Source organism: Nymphalis io, chromosome 3, assembly GCF_905147045.1.
Source record: "Nymphalis io chromosome 3, ilAglIoxx1.1, whole genome shotgun sequence".
Lineage (NCBI taxonomy): Eukaryota > Metazoa > Arthropoda > Insecta > Lepidoptera > Nymphalidae > Nymphalis > Nymphalis io.
In genome coordinates, this window is record NC_065890.1 from 720,240 (window position 1) to 733,636 (window position 13,397).

General features: G+C 43.2%; 1 protein-coding gene across 1 annotated transcript; it reads right to left on the reverse strand.

Annotated features, from left to right (window-relative positions):
- Positions 1 to 198: 198 nt before the first annotated feature.
- LOC126780959 (conserved oligomeric Golgi complex subunit 4) lies at positions 199 to 13,213 on the reverse strand. Its single transcript, XM_050505667.1, has 14 exons — positions 13,038 to 13,213; positions 12,651 to 12,848; positions 12,255 to 12,357; positions 11,897 to 12,029; positions 11,363 to 11,483; positions 11,093 to 11,281; positions 10,855 to 11,019; positions 5,915 to 6,039; positions 5,074 to 5,187; positions 4,745 to 4,964; positions 1,659 to 1,923; positions 1,408 to 1,571; positions 545 to 744; positions 199 to 315 (listed from the first exon to the last, which is right to left on the reverse strand). The coding sequence occupies exons 1-14, from the start codon at positions 13,122 to 13,124 to the stop codon at positions 273 to 275; spliced, it is 2,127 nt and encodes a 708-aa protein (XP_050361624.1). The 5' UTR covers positions 13,125 to 13,213; the 3' UTR covers positions 199 to 272.
- Between the last annotated feature and the right edge of the window lie 184 nt (positions 13,214 to 13,397).

Below are 13,397 nucleotides of genomic sequence, written 5' to 3' on the forward strand. Positions count from 1 at the left end.
TGCAATTTCGAATCTAATGCAAATACTTTTAATATTAATTTTACAAGAATTTATTTACACAATGTTCACGTACCATATAATAAACACAAGGTTATATATTTATGTTAAATAAATGATTACTACTATATTTTCTTTCAATTAATTATCCTCTTATATTTATTGTTTCGGTACGAATAAAACAAATTTATGGTTTCGGGTTTTTATTGTCGATAACAAGGATCACATGTAAATGTAATGTAAGTATATATAATGTATAATATAAAAGAATATATTTATAGTTTGAGGCGCTTGATATCTTCCATTTTGAAGTCCGTCCTGAAATAGACGATTGAAATTTATCCAAATATACGTTTTCATTTGAGACACAATTTATCTCTCTACTCGATAAAGGGAAACAATGTTTTTTATTCACTTATAAAATTCGTCGAAAGCCGATAAAACTTCCAACCGATGATTATACAATGGAAAGTTAAGTTTCGATGAAACAGGGAGGGACGAAAGAGTGGAGAAGGGGGAGGAAGCGGGCGGGGCGCGGCGCACGTACCGGCGCGCCAGCACGTCGCGCACGCGCGCGGGCGGCAGCGCGGCGCCGCGCGGCGCGTCGGCCGCGTGCGCCGCGCGCTCCACCGCCAGCACGGCCGCCGCGCCCGACAGCTGCCCCGCGCGCTCCCGCGCGCCGCTCAGCGCGCCGCCCGCCCACACCGCCAGCCGCCGGCAGCGCCGCTCCACGCACAGCGCGCCGCGCTGCGGGCGCACGGGGGACGTGTGACGAACTTGTACATTCAGATAAGACGTCGTGTCAAAGTGCACACGACCAAAAATCTACCCCAAAACGGTAGTACGTGATGTTGTTGTGTTCCGGTCTAAAGGGTGAGTAGCCAGTGTAATTGCAGGCGCAAGGGACATAACGTCTTAGTTCCCGAGGTCGGTGGCGCATTGGTGATGTGAGCGATGGTTAACATTTCTTACGCTGCCAATGTCTATGGGCGTCGGTAACTACTTACCATCGGGTGGCCCATATGCTCGTCCGGATCTAGTCGAATGTTTATGTTACTTTCTATTTATTGCAAAAAAAACAGACTGTGCACAAATAAGTAAAGAAATATATATTTAAAAATGTGACAAAACTCAAGTATTATATTTTTAAATTATAAAAATTAATTAGTTTTCTATTCTAACAAATGTCAGTGATTAATAATATATGATATTCGCTATTGGTTTATCGAAATTGGTAAAATAAAAGGAATTAAGTAGTTAATTATGATATTGTACCACTTAACTGCTGATTGTACCACTTAGAATATTGAAATTAACGGTTTGTTTATCGTCACTCCTTTTGCGATTGAAATAAACTAGACATTAGAACGCAGCGATGCCAGGTATTGATATTTGTAAACACTGTTGTACCCTATCGTAGTAATTTCGCAACATTGCATCTTCTGCGCGAGTCAACAACTCTCCCAGCGCGGACATCAGCAGCGTGTCCGCCGAGCGCGGCAGCTGCGCCCGCGCCGCCTCCGCCAGCACGTCCAGCGCCGCCGGCAGAGCTCCCGCCTCCTCCTCCAGATCCTCTGAAATGTTAGGGGACGATGACGTAATTCGCGACGCTTAACATTCGGTCGTCGCTCGGCACCGGCCTCCGCCGGACGGGCGCTCACCGATGTCGGTGTCGGGGTCGACGAGCGCGTCGGCCCAGTCGGCCAGCGCGGGCAGCAGCGCGGCGCGCAGCGCGGCCAGCGCCAGGTCGCGCGCGGCGCGGAACGTGCCGGCGGCCGCGCCCAGCCCCGCGGCGCACGAGCGCAGCTTGGCGCGCCCGCTCGCCACGTCGCCGCCCGCGCGCCACAGCGCCTCCGCCTCCACGCACGCCTCCTCCGCCAGCCGCTCCGCCCACTCGGCGCCGTTCTCCGCCTCGTCGGTCAGCGCCTGCGGAGCACACGCGAGCGCCGGTGACCGGAGGCCGGGGCGACGTCCAGACGGCGCGGGCGCGGCGGGCCACTCTTTTTTTTTTTTATATGTCCGGGATGGCAAATGACTACTCCACCTGATGGTAAGTGGTAGTAGAGTCCAAACGCGACGACGGCCAGTACAGTCGGGAAGAATGTTCTGTACTAGCCGTCACCGCCTTGCCGGCCCGCAAGATGCCTCTTCACGCCTCGTTTGAAGGAACCCGGGTTGTAAGAGGAGGGGAACACGTGAGCTGGTAAGGAATTCCATTTTTTGGAAGTGCGACAAAGAAAGGAGTTGCCAAATTTCTTTGTGCGCGATGGAATTGATGTCACAGTTAGGCGGTGACATCGAGAACCAGCTCGCGTGGACTTAAGAAGGAAGGGGGAAGCAGGAATTAGAGAGAATAATTCCTCAGAGCACTCGCCGTGATACAGACGATAGAAAGCGCTCAGTGCTGCTATCTCACGACGCAATTGTAAAGGTTCAAGGGTGTTTGTGACCTTTACGTCGCCAATAATGCGTACTGCACGTCGCTGCAACCGGTCCAAGGCCTCCATAAGGTACTTAGCGGAGCCATCCCAAAGGTGCGAGCAATATTCAACGCAAGACCGTACCTGTGTTTTGTATAACAGGCACAGTTGTTGTGGCGTGAAAAAACGCCGCACCTTGTTCAGAACTCCGAGTTTCCGTGAAGCTGTTTATATAATAGCCTCGATGTAATCCCTTGGACTAAGGTCGCAGTAAAATGGTGACTTTTTCGCTGTGAGAGCGCATACCTGTGTTTTCTTGGCATTAAACTCAACAAGATTATCAGAACCCCATTTGGCGATGAGCTCTAACGTCCTATCGAGTTCAATGACAAGATTCTCCCGCCTCTCCTCAGTTTCCGCCCGCCCAGCCACTGCGCGTCCGTGGTATCCACCATGCACTGTACTATAATCTGCATAGCAATGTATGTTCCCAAGGCAGAGCATATCATTGATATGCAAAAGAAAGAGTGAGGGAGATAGCACAGATCCCTGGGGGACCCCAGCATTCACTACATAGAATTGTGAAGCGCAACCATCTACTAAAACACGAAGGCTACGCTTGTGTAGGAAGCTGGCAATCCAGGTGCATAGCTGAGCAGGCAGACCATATGCCGGTAGCTTGGAGAGAAGACTTCTGTGCCAGACCCTGTCGAAAGCCTTGGAGATATCGAGGCTGACAGCCAACGATTCTCCATGCTTGTCGATAGCTTCACCCCAGAGGTGTGTTACGTACGCTAGAAGATCACCTGTGGACCGTTTTGGTCGAAACCCGTACTGACGATCATTAATTAGACAGTGATCTTCTAGGTAATGGATCAGTTGGTTGTTTAGAATCCGTTCCATCACCTTACAAAGTACTGAGGTGATAGCTATTGGTCGATAATTTGCCGGGTCAGACCGATCCCCTTTTTTGGGAACCGCTTGCACATTAGCTCTTCTCCAAGCCTCCGGCACACATCCCGAAGAGAGAGAAAGTTGGAACAGGCGCGTTAACACAGGAGACAGCTCCGCCGCGCACTTCTTCAGCACAATGGCTGGTATTCCATCAGGACCGCTAGCTTTCCGTATATCAAGTGATTGCAGCTCCGCACGCACATCACGTTGCCTGATTTTGATGTCAGGCATCGTGTGGCCACATGAAGGTATTGTTGGTGGCTGCGCACTACAATCATCGATCACAGAGTTGTCGGCAAAGAGTTTAGCCAGGAGGTCGGCTTTCTCCTGCGGACTGTGAGCTAGCGATCCGTCCGGATTTCTGAGCGGTGGCAGCGAAGATTGGCAGAAATTGTTTTGCACAGACTTGGTCAGACGCCAGAAGCTACGGGAGCCCCTAGGATGCGAAATAAGGTCATGACCAATCTGTACAATGCGCTGTGCATCCGCTCTCGTGTATGCCTTCCTACAGGATTTGGAATTTTTATTGTAGTTTGCTTTCAGTGAGTCAATGTTAGATGCCCCGCTAATGCAGCCGTTGATCCACGCGCGATATGCCGCCTGCTTAGATGATACAGCGTCGGCACATTCACGAGTGAACCAACGGTTACGCGTGCCCCTATTGATGAGATCTGAGCTAGGAATGTAGAATAGTAATCGCGTATACCATCCCAATCTGCCGACTTATAGTGCCAAACGCGACGTTTGCATACCGCTGATGGCGGCAGCTTGGCCTGTGGCACTTTGGTAGATATAAGGCCGTGATCCGAAGAACCAAGTGGAGCTTGAACCACAACCTGATATTCCACCGGGTGAGAAGTCAGCAGAAGATCCAGTAGAGAAGGCGCTTGCCCATCAATGTCTGGGATCCTGGTGGGCTGATCAACCAGTTGGGTCAAGTCGTGTGTGAGAGCAAAAGCATGAGCAGTTCTTCCTGCAGCATGGTCAGTTTTGAGGGATTTCAACCATGATTCATGGTGAGCATTAAAATCCCCCAAAAACACCAATTCCGCGTTAGGAAACTGCTCTTGCGCAGCATCTGCCACCCGACTAAGATGGTCGAATAATCGGCTTGTCTCCAAGTCACCATTGTGGGATCTGTAGAGGCACACGTAGACTCGACTCTGACGAACCAGGTCCACACGTACCACCAACATGGAGAAGGAGGGGTCCTCCGAGCAGCGCAATCGGTGACAACAAACATCCGCCCTGACGAACAAGCATACTCCGGCTTTCGCTTTAAAAGATTCTTCAAGCACGTAGCCGGGATAGTTAAGGTAGCTGGTGTCGGCAGGGCGGAGTATTTGCGTCTCCGTGAGAAACAACAAACTCACGAGGTAGAGCGCGCGCGGCGCGTCGTCGCGGGGGGGCGCGCGGGGGGGCGCGCGCGGCGGGTCGCGGCGGCGCGCGCGCGGCGGCGGCGGCAGCGGCAGCGGCTCGGGCGGCGGCGCGGCGAGGCGGCGGCGCAGCGCGGCCGCGCAGCGCTCCAGCGCCGCGCCCGCCTCGTTGAGCACGGCGCACGCGCCGTCCGCGCTGCCCGTTGAGATGCCGCGCCTGCGCGCCGGCAGTCGGTGCATGAGACAAAATATAACGGAGCTTCCCGATAATTTACTTATCGACATTGAAGTCGAGCACGCGTGTCGGTCACGCTCGGAGTGCGTACCTTATGACTTTCCTCGCGATGAAGAACACGTCGTCCACCAGGCTCGACGTGGTCGCTCCGGTCTGCGCCGCCGACATCTTCAGCGCTTTGTTCACGCTCTCCTCTAAGAAATACCTGTAGGACCGATTCAAAATCACCCGTAATACATATAGGTACCTAATCAGTTAGTGAGTTGTAATAATAAATGTTCTTTCCTCAAATATGCTCAATTTTTTTTTTTGAATTGTCGAGTGTTACACAATGTTATATTAAATATTATTTGTTTTTTAATTCGGTGCTAAACTGATCGTAGAAAAATGCAAGGAGAAGAAAGGTTCTTCAACTGGAACCTTTGAAAGGTCATAGTCAGTGTGACCAGCATTAATACAAAAAATTACACAAAATTAAAATGGATTTACGTCCATGTTTAAATAAAAAAAACATTTTTACCTTTTTTACATTTCACCCATTTATAACGCATTCTAAAGCAATTTGAAAAAACAAATACTACACCGAATTTTCATACAAAAATTAACCTTTATTTATAAGCAACACCAAATTTGTGACGTAGAAGTTTATGGAATAGATTCAAGCTATTTGGCATATTTGTGTCGTTTAGAAATTATTGACGACGATAATAATATTTTTTTTTAATGTTACAATATCCTATAAGGAATTCAATAAATACATGTAATTCCCATGCTTTTTTATAACAGATTTGATCGTATTATATATAAGATCAACCAGCATTGGAGCAGCGTGGTGGAATAATCTTCATACCTTCTCTTCAAAAAAAGGGGAGGCCTCAGCCCAGAGGGACATTCACAGGCTGTTACTGTATATATAACACAATAATATTTACCGTTCCAGCGTCAAATACTGGCTTAGAACATCTTGAGCGACGCGCGTGATGTCGCACTCGGATATTATCTTCTCTATGGCAGCCGAGCACGCTTCCTTGTCAGCTTCGCTTAGCGTTGTCATTAACTAGATAGAGACAAAATACGAAAAAAATAAGTATATTTTTTCTACTTACCATTTTCTTACCAAATGAGTTAGGGCACTTTTACTGATCTTTTGATAATTGACGTATAATAATAATAATAATAATAATAATAATTTATTTCATTCAAAGTAGTACACTTGTTTATACATCGTTGGGTACCCCCTTTTAAGTATATCAATACCTGTAGTAGGAGGCCCCGCTCTTCCCTTATGCAATCAGCGGTAAGTACTACGAGACAGCAGTTACAAAATATACTATACTTTACATAATAATTTTCTCATACTAAAACTTAAATATTGACAATCACGGTAATACAATAACAAATTTTATCTAAAATGTGTATTATTATAACAGTATTAATATGTTTGAGGGTAAGTGTGGCGTGATGATGTGAGAGTATCTGAGGCGTAAGGCTTAAGCATGTGTTTTTGTGAGTGTGTTGGCTTATGCATGTTGTGAGCAGTGTTTGTCGGCGTGTGTGTGTTGGGTGTGTATAAGAGACAGTATGAATGCGTGTGTTTGTGTTTGCCTTGTTTATTCGCAACAATTTGTTAGGTGATGTATTCAAGCAGGGATTCTATTTCTTTATAGTTACGTTTTAACAGCCAGTCTGTTAAGGCTTTTTTGCTATCATAGTATGTACTGGAATATATGTCCACTTCCTGGTTTATTTTATTAAACAAATAAATAGATTGTCTTGAGTATTGTCTTGAGGCAAATTTACTTTTGATAGATTCACTATATGGCACTGTGTACTTCCTGCGTTTATTTGTTAATAGAGGTAAATATTTCAAGCTTTTATGGAGCCTTAATACTGTTGCTATTATATAAAGTTTTCTCACCGTAAGTAGACCACTTATCTCGTACAGTGCAGTGGTAAGGAATCTATATGGTTTGCTGTACATCACCCTTATCAAACATCTTTGAGCTCTTTCCAGTTCAAGGAATCTAGTCTTAGCTGTTCCACCCCAAACAGGAATGCAGTAGCCCAAGGTCGATTGTACTAAAGCTATGTACACTTTATTTAGTAAGGGCTTTGTACATACATACCGTAGAGATTTAAAAATCCAGATAAACTTTCTAACCCTAGTTATCATCAGTTCCAGTTGCGAATACCAAGATAATCTTTGGTCAACCATAACACCAAGGTATTTTACACTAGCAACTTTATTTATTTGAGGACAGTCACAATCAGACTCGAGGTCGTCAGGGCATTTATGAATTTTTATGATAAAATCGGATTTTGGTTGAGCGCTGCTAACTTTCGTAAAGCAAACGTAATTTGTTTTGGAGATATTCAAAGTCAATAAATTTTCATTTAGCCACTTTGCAACTTTTTTAAGTCCTAATTCCGCTGTTTTCTTCAAAGAAGACCAAGTCTCTGCCACGAATACGATGGCAGTGTCATCTGCATAGGTAAAAATTTGGCCGTCTTCAAGCTCCATATCACACAACTGATTAATGTAAATCAAAAACAGGGTCGGGCCAATCACGCTTCCTTGGGGGACTCCGTAATTAACAGTCACAGTATCACTAATAAATTCACCTATTTTGACGGATTGCTTTCTGTCTTTAAGGTAACTTGTGAGAAGCGAAAGGGATTTATCCCTAAACCCAAGACCCTCCAGTCTCCTCAATAGAATAGGCACAGACACCGTGTCGAAGGCTTTTTTCAGATCTAGAAACACCGCCAAACATTTTTTGCCCTTATCAACCTGCCGGACAATTACTTTGGTGAGATCCCCGACCGCATCCTCAGTGGACACACCTTTACGGAAACCATACTGCAATTTGGAAATGATATTATATTTGTCAAAGTAGTTCTGGAGCCTTCTATTCACTATTTTTTCCATAATTTTTGAAATACCGGTCAAAACAGATATTGGTCTATAATTTGTTATATCATCCCTGTTTCCACTCTTATATACTGGTGTGATTATAGACTGCTTAAAGGCCTCCGGAAATGTACCTTGTTCGAAACTCAAATTAATTATTTTACTTATTATAGGAACAACAATGTCCTTGGCCATTTTTAGGAATGCGGTCGGGATGGTATCCCAACCTGTTGCACTATTTGTATCTAAGTTCATAAGCGTACTCTCTACTTCTAATGGATCTGTATATAATAGCACAAAAGAACTTACCTGAGGACTACAAATATCTGAACCGGTACATACAGCATGTAAGTTATCAGTAATAGCCTGAGCAAGGGAACTACCTATACTTGCAAAGTAATGGTTGACCTGATTAACTGACTGTAAAGGCGTCTCTTTAAGATTGAGAAGATTAGTGCATGGTATTTTCGGTGCTTTTATTTGAGTTATAGCGTCAATCGTCTTCCATAGTAATTTTGAATCTGTTTTTGATATAGCCAGTTGTTTCTTAAAATAATCTCTTTTTAACTTTTTTATTCGTCCATTACAGAAATTTCGGTATCTTTTATATGTAATTTTTAAAATTTCATCGCATGGATTAGCTCGCAATTTCCTCTGCAACATATTTCGTAATCGAACACAACGCAGGATACCCTCATTCATCCAAGGCTTGAGTATACGTCTATTACTAGAAGTGCAAACGCTTCTAGTGTGTTTCTTTAAACAAATTTGTATTACTTCAACTAGTAGGTTAGCCAAAATGTTGGGGTCACTTTGTTTGTAAGTATTTAAGTAATTTAAATATTTATTTTGTAGGGTCAAACTATGGTAAGCTTCTGTAAAATCCACTACAACTTTCTTTGGTTTTTTCTCCTTAAGATGCTTATTACAGTACACGAATAAAAATACCATGTGGTGGTCTGTTATCGTAGTATTTAGAACAGCAGAAAAAGCAGAATACTTATTTTTTTCTAGTTTGAGGATTACGTGATCAATGCAACTGTTTTCCCTTGTTGGTAGACAGTTAGCTGGAAGAAGACCATGAAGAGATAACACGTTAAGGTAATTTAATCTATTGTTCCTCTCAAATGTTTGCTCCGTTGTTTTCGGATTCAAGTTTATATTTAAATCACCAGTCAGTATAATATTACTGCGAGATGTAAGTAATTCGAGATAGCTGTTCAATGATTCAACAAAAGAATCCGCATTTATATTTGACGGTGATCTATAAATACCCAAAATAACAAATGTAGGCGTAGTTACTTCGATACATGAAGCACCCATCAACATTACTTCATTAACATTTGCTTGGATATCGTCCCTAACAAAAGCAACAACCCCATCATTCTGATTAAGGTGGTTTGTTGTACAGTAAGCTCTATAGTTGGAAAGACCTGGAATTGGTTTATCTTTATCTATTCGGCATTCTGACAGAATTATCACGTCCACGTTAAATTTAAATGAAAGCAAATTTATATTAAAGTCGTCCAAGTTACGGTAAATACTTCTTATGTTTTGGGATACAACGGTAAAATTTTGGTTTTTATATTTCATATATTTGGGTAAATCTTCTATACTGCAAAAAATCGACACTGATGATTCACTATTATCAATTTCATTCAAAATTTGAAGTTTATTAATCATAATATATTTCCAAGCAAGCGGTGGGTTTGACTTATATCCTTACTTTCACAGGTCTTTTTAAGTAAATTGCTGTGTTGTGGTTGATTGCAAAGTGTGTTTTTTGTTATTTTATTATAATAATACATCATATAAAGTGTGATTTTGGATTGAATTAATCGAAATAGCTGTTTTACTTAAAAAAGTAATAAATTATAAATTACACCGGAATAAAATAGTTTATAACAAAGACTAATTCCAATAAAAACATTAGTCGTACGAACAAAAATAAACAATAAAAACAAGTTATATAACTGACTTAAAACTAAATTAATTACAAAATATAGTCATTCCTTTTGCATCAAGTTATTGACATGCGATTCATTTTTAATAACTATTATCGGTGACTCTTCATTTTTTCTAACGTATATCTTGCCATAGGATGACCAGCAAAATTTATAGTCCCGGGACTTGGCAAGATCGCGGGCTAAAAAGTACAAGCGGGCCCCTTTGGCTGTAAGTTGTTCTGATACGTAAATTGGTTCATATTCATTTTTTGTAAAACCCAAGTGTTTGGCGCATAGTTTTTCTTTGTTTTTTGTATTATAATTCTTGGCATGTTTAAGGAACTTTGTTTTTAGCATCGTGGATGATAACTCAGTTATGATATGCGTTTTATTTGTGTTATTTTTTCTGTGGACTCTATAAATATCCTTAATATGCCTTTCATCAATATCGCAACCAATATTATTAGAAAGATTTAAGAATAACTTTATTAACATTTCCTTAGACTCATCGTGCACTTTTGGGACATTTTTAATTTCGATGCTGGTTTTACGGTTTTCACGCTATAATTCTTCTATTTTGTCTTCTAAAAGTGTAATATAATCTTTATCCTTTCTAGTTTGTATTTCTAATTTCTCAATTTTCTTCTTCAACTCTTCATTTTGAGATGCAAGGAAATCCACCGTGTTTTGAATATCGCTGTTTGCGGTCTTTATTTCCATTAGTGTAGATTGAATTTTCTTTATATCCTCCTTTTGTGCGGCCATCATATTTGATATCATTAATTCTATCCTGTCCCGAAAATTTTCGAAGTCGTGGACACATTCGTTGTCTCTGCCTCGTTTATTTCGTTGAGCAACATAATTAGGCGGCGTACGATTCATTTGTTTGTAGGTATTTGGCTTAGCTGAAGATTTGTTAGAAGTGACGTATGTGATCATAGTTGTTATTTTTATCGGAGATTAAACAACTGTGGACGAAATGTTGCAGTAATTAATATATTTTGGAGAGGTTTACCTCGGGCCGTCTTCGAAGGAAGCCGAAGTAGAGCTGCAGGCGCGAGTGCGCCAGCGCCAGCTCGCACAGCGTCGGCTCGACCGAGCGCGGGTCGCCGCCCTGCTCGGCGCTCACGCGAGAAGACGAGAGCATTTCGGAGCAAATCCGTCGGGCGCCGGTGCATATCTGGGGCGAGGGGCATTAAAAGTATATATACGCGATCCTGCGTCGAGATTATCAGTAAACGTGCGCTCGGTACCCTGGGCTGCAGCACGCGCAGCGCGGCGGGCAGCAGCGCGTGCGCGCGGGCGGGCGCGTGCGCGGCCAGCGCGGCGCGCGCGCGCTCCCCGGCGGCCGCGCCCGCCTCCAGCGCGCGCGTCAGCGCCGCCGCGTGCTGCCCCGCGCCGCCGCGCTGCACGCCGCCCGCGCGCCGCACGCCCGCCTCCAGCTGGGGGGCATATCGATTAGCTCTATGAGACCGACGAAATATTTATTTGTCTAGCGTGTGGCGGTGAAGTGGTGCCGAGACCTGAGTCGCGAGGTACTTGGCGAGCAGGTCGACGCCCTCCTCCGCTCGACCGATCTGCGGGAACAGTTTGAACAGCCGCTCGACTGCGGCGTCGTCGCCCCGTTTCGCCGCCTCTTCGAATCTAGTAATGAAACGAATTCAAATGTTTTCTAATCATACTATTATTATATAGATTTTTTTATTGTAATGGAACTTTCATATTGATGTACATGTTCATTTATAATTTCAGAAGGGACAAATTATACTTTAATATGTTTACATAATTATGTTGTTTTAGCCGATTGTACGTCACAGAGTTAATAAGTATTTTTGTCAGTAGCTGTCAGAATTACTTCGGTCGTATCGGATTTGTCGTCCCGTTCGATTATGAGAGTGAGAGAATGGCGAGTGCATTGTGTTTGCATATACTTATGCACTGTAATATTTTGCACAGTCGATGAGCCTTTATGTCTCGATAATAGCTGCCACGACCGAAATCACGCAGAAGACACCGCATATATTGTAAAACGGGGCGGGCCTGGGCGCGGTACGCACTGCCGCTCGAGGTGGTCGCGCAGCGTGCGCGCGGCGGCGTCCATGTCGCGGCGCGGGTCGGGCGCCCCGCGCGCGCGCGCCGCCGCCACCGAGCCCGGCTCCATGCTGAGGAAGCGCGCCACGTGGGCCGCCGCTGGGGACGCGCAATTGCTCAGTACATCACCATGACTCTCGACTTCGAGACTTCAGAAAATTAGGGATGAGTAGAGTTGCTATGTTCCACATAAAAATTAGATATGCCTTTTACATTCAGTAGAATGAAATATGAGAATGTAAATCGAGCATCAGACCAGTAAGTGTAAGATTTAAATTCTCGTGAGTACGGTGAGATTTAACAGAAAGCACTTTCCTCACTGACCTGTTTCGTAGTCATGTGCTTTGATAGCTGTTTCCACACCAGCACTGCAAACTCTCAGATCTATAAGATCATGAACTCTTCTCTGACATTCCGCAACACGGGACTGAAATAAAATCACGTAAACATGAATAAAGATTTATTATTGCTATTATGGTTTGGTTTTAGTATTCCATATCGGGAGTTTAGTAAGAGCTTACGGAATGAACTCTACAGCTTTTGTAAGAAACCTTTAATATTTCTAACAGCGCCAATGTCTATAGACAATATTGCCTACCAGGTGATACATTTTCAACTCAAAATTAATGCCTATTAGTCAGCTATCAATTCCCAATACTAGTACCTAGATATTGTTACAAGGATGACAAGAATCTATGGAAAACGAATTATAAGACTTACCCTTGCAAGATCTAACTGACGTACTTTAGCACTGACATCTCTCGCGAGCGCTGCAGTTTTATCCACCATGTCAGCTGCGACCTGGGCGTCATTTTTAACTTCACCCAATTTGGTGTACGCCTGACTTGCGGTGCGGAGGCGGCCTTCGAGGGTACAGGAACGAGATAAGGCATTCGATAGAGCTTCATCTACTTCGGCCTGAAAGTATTTGGAAATGTTTACTTGTTTTGTGTTTTTTGTATTGTGGTTCTGTTATATTATGAGAACAGTCTGATATGCACATTTGTTTATCTATATTCGGTTTTATATATATTAGTACAATAAAATTTTATAGTTTGATATCAATAAGTCAAAAAACTTTAAAAAATCGCTAGTTTTATATACTACCTCTTCTTTTTCGATTTCGTGTAAAGCTTTTTGAAGACCTTCTTCTGTGGAAACGTCGTATTTTTCCAATAAAAGTGTTAAAGACATTATTTATTTAAAAGTTTTTGTTATTTTTAAACAAAATTAAAAACACATCACCAAGTTTTGTGTCTTTAAATGACAATTAACTATGCGGTATTGACAGATACAGATTGACAGCTGTTTACTTAAAAACCAGCTGATCGACTGCACAGCTGTTAAGAAAATTAAATCTAAATGTTATTATTTATTAAAGGAATAATTGGACATATGTCATTTTAAATATTAATTTCAATCTATTATAGAGTTAGTTTTCTCATTAATGATTTTTTATACATTTTA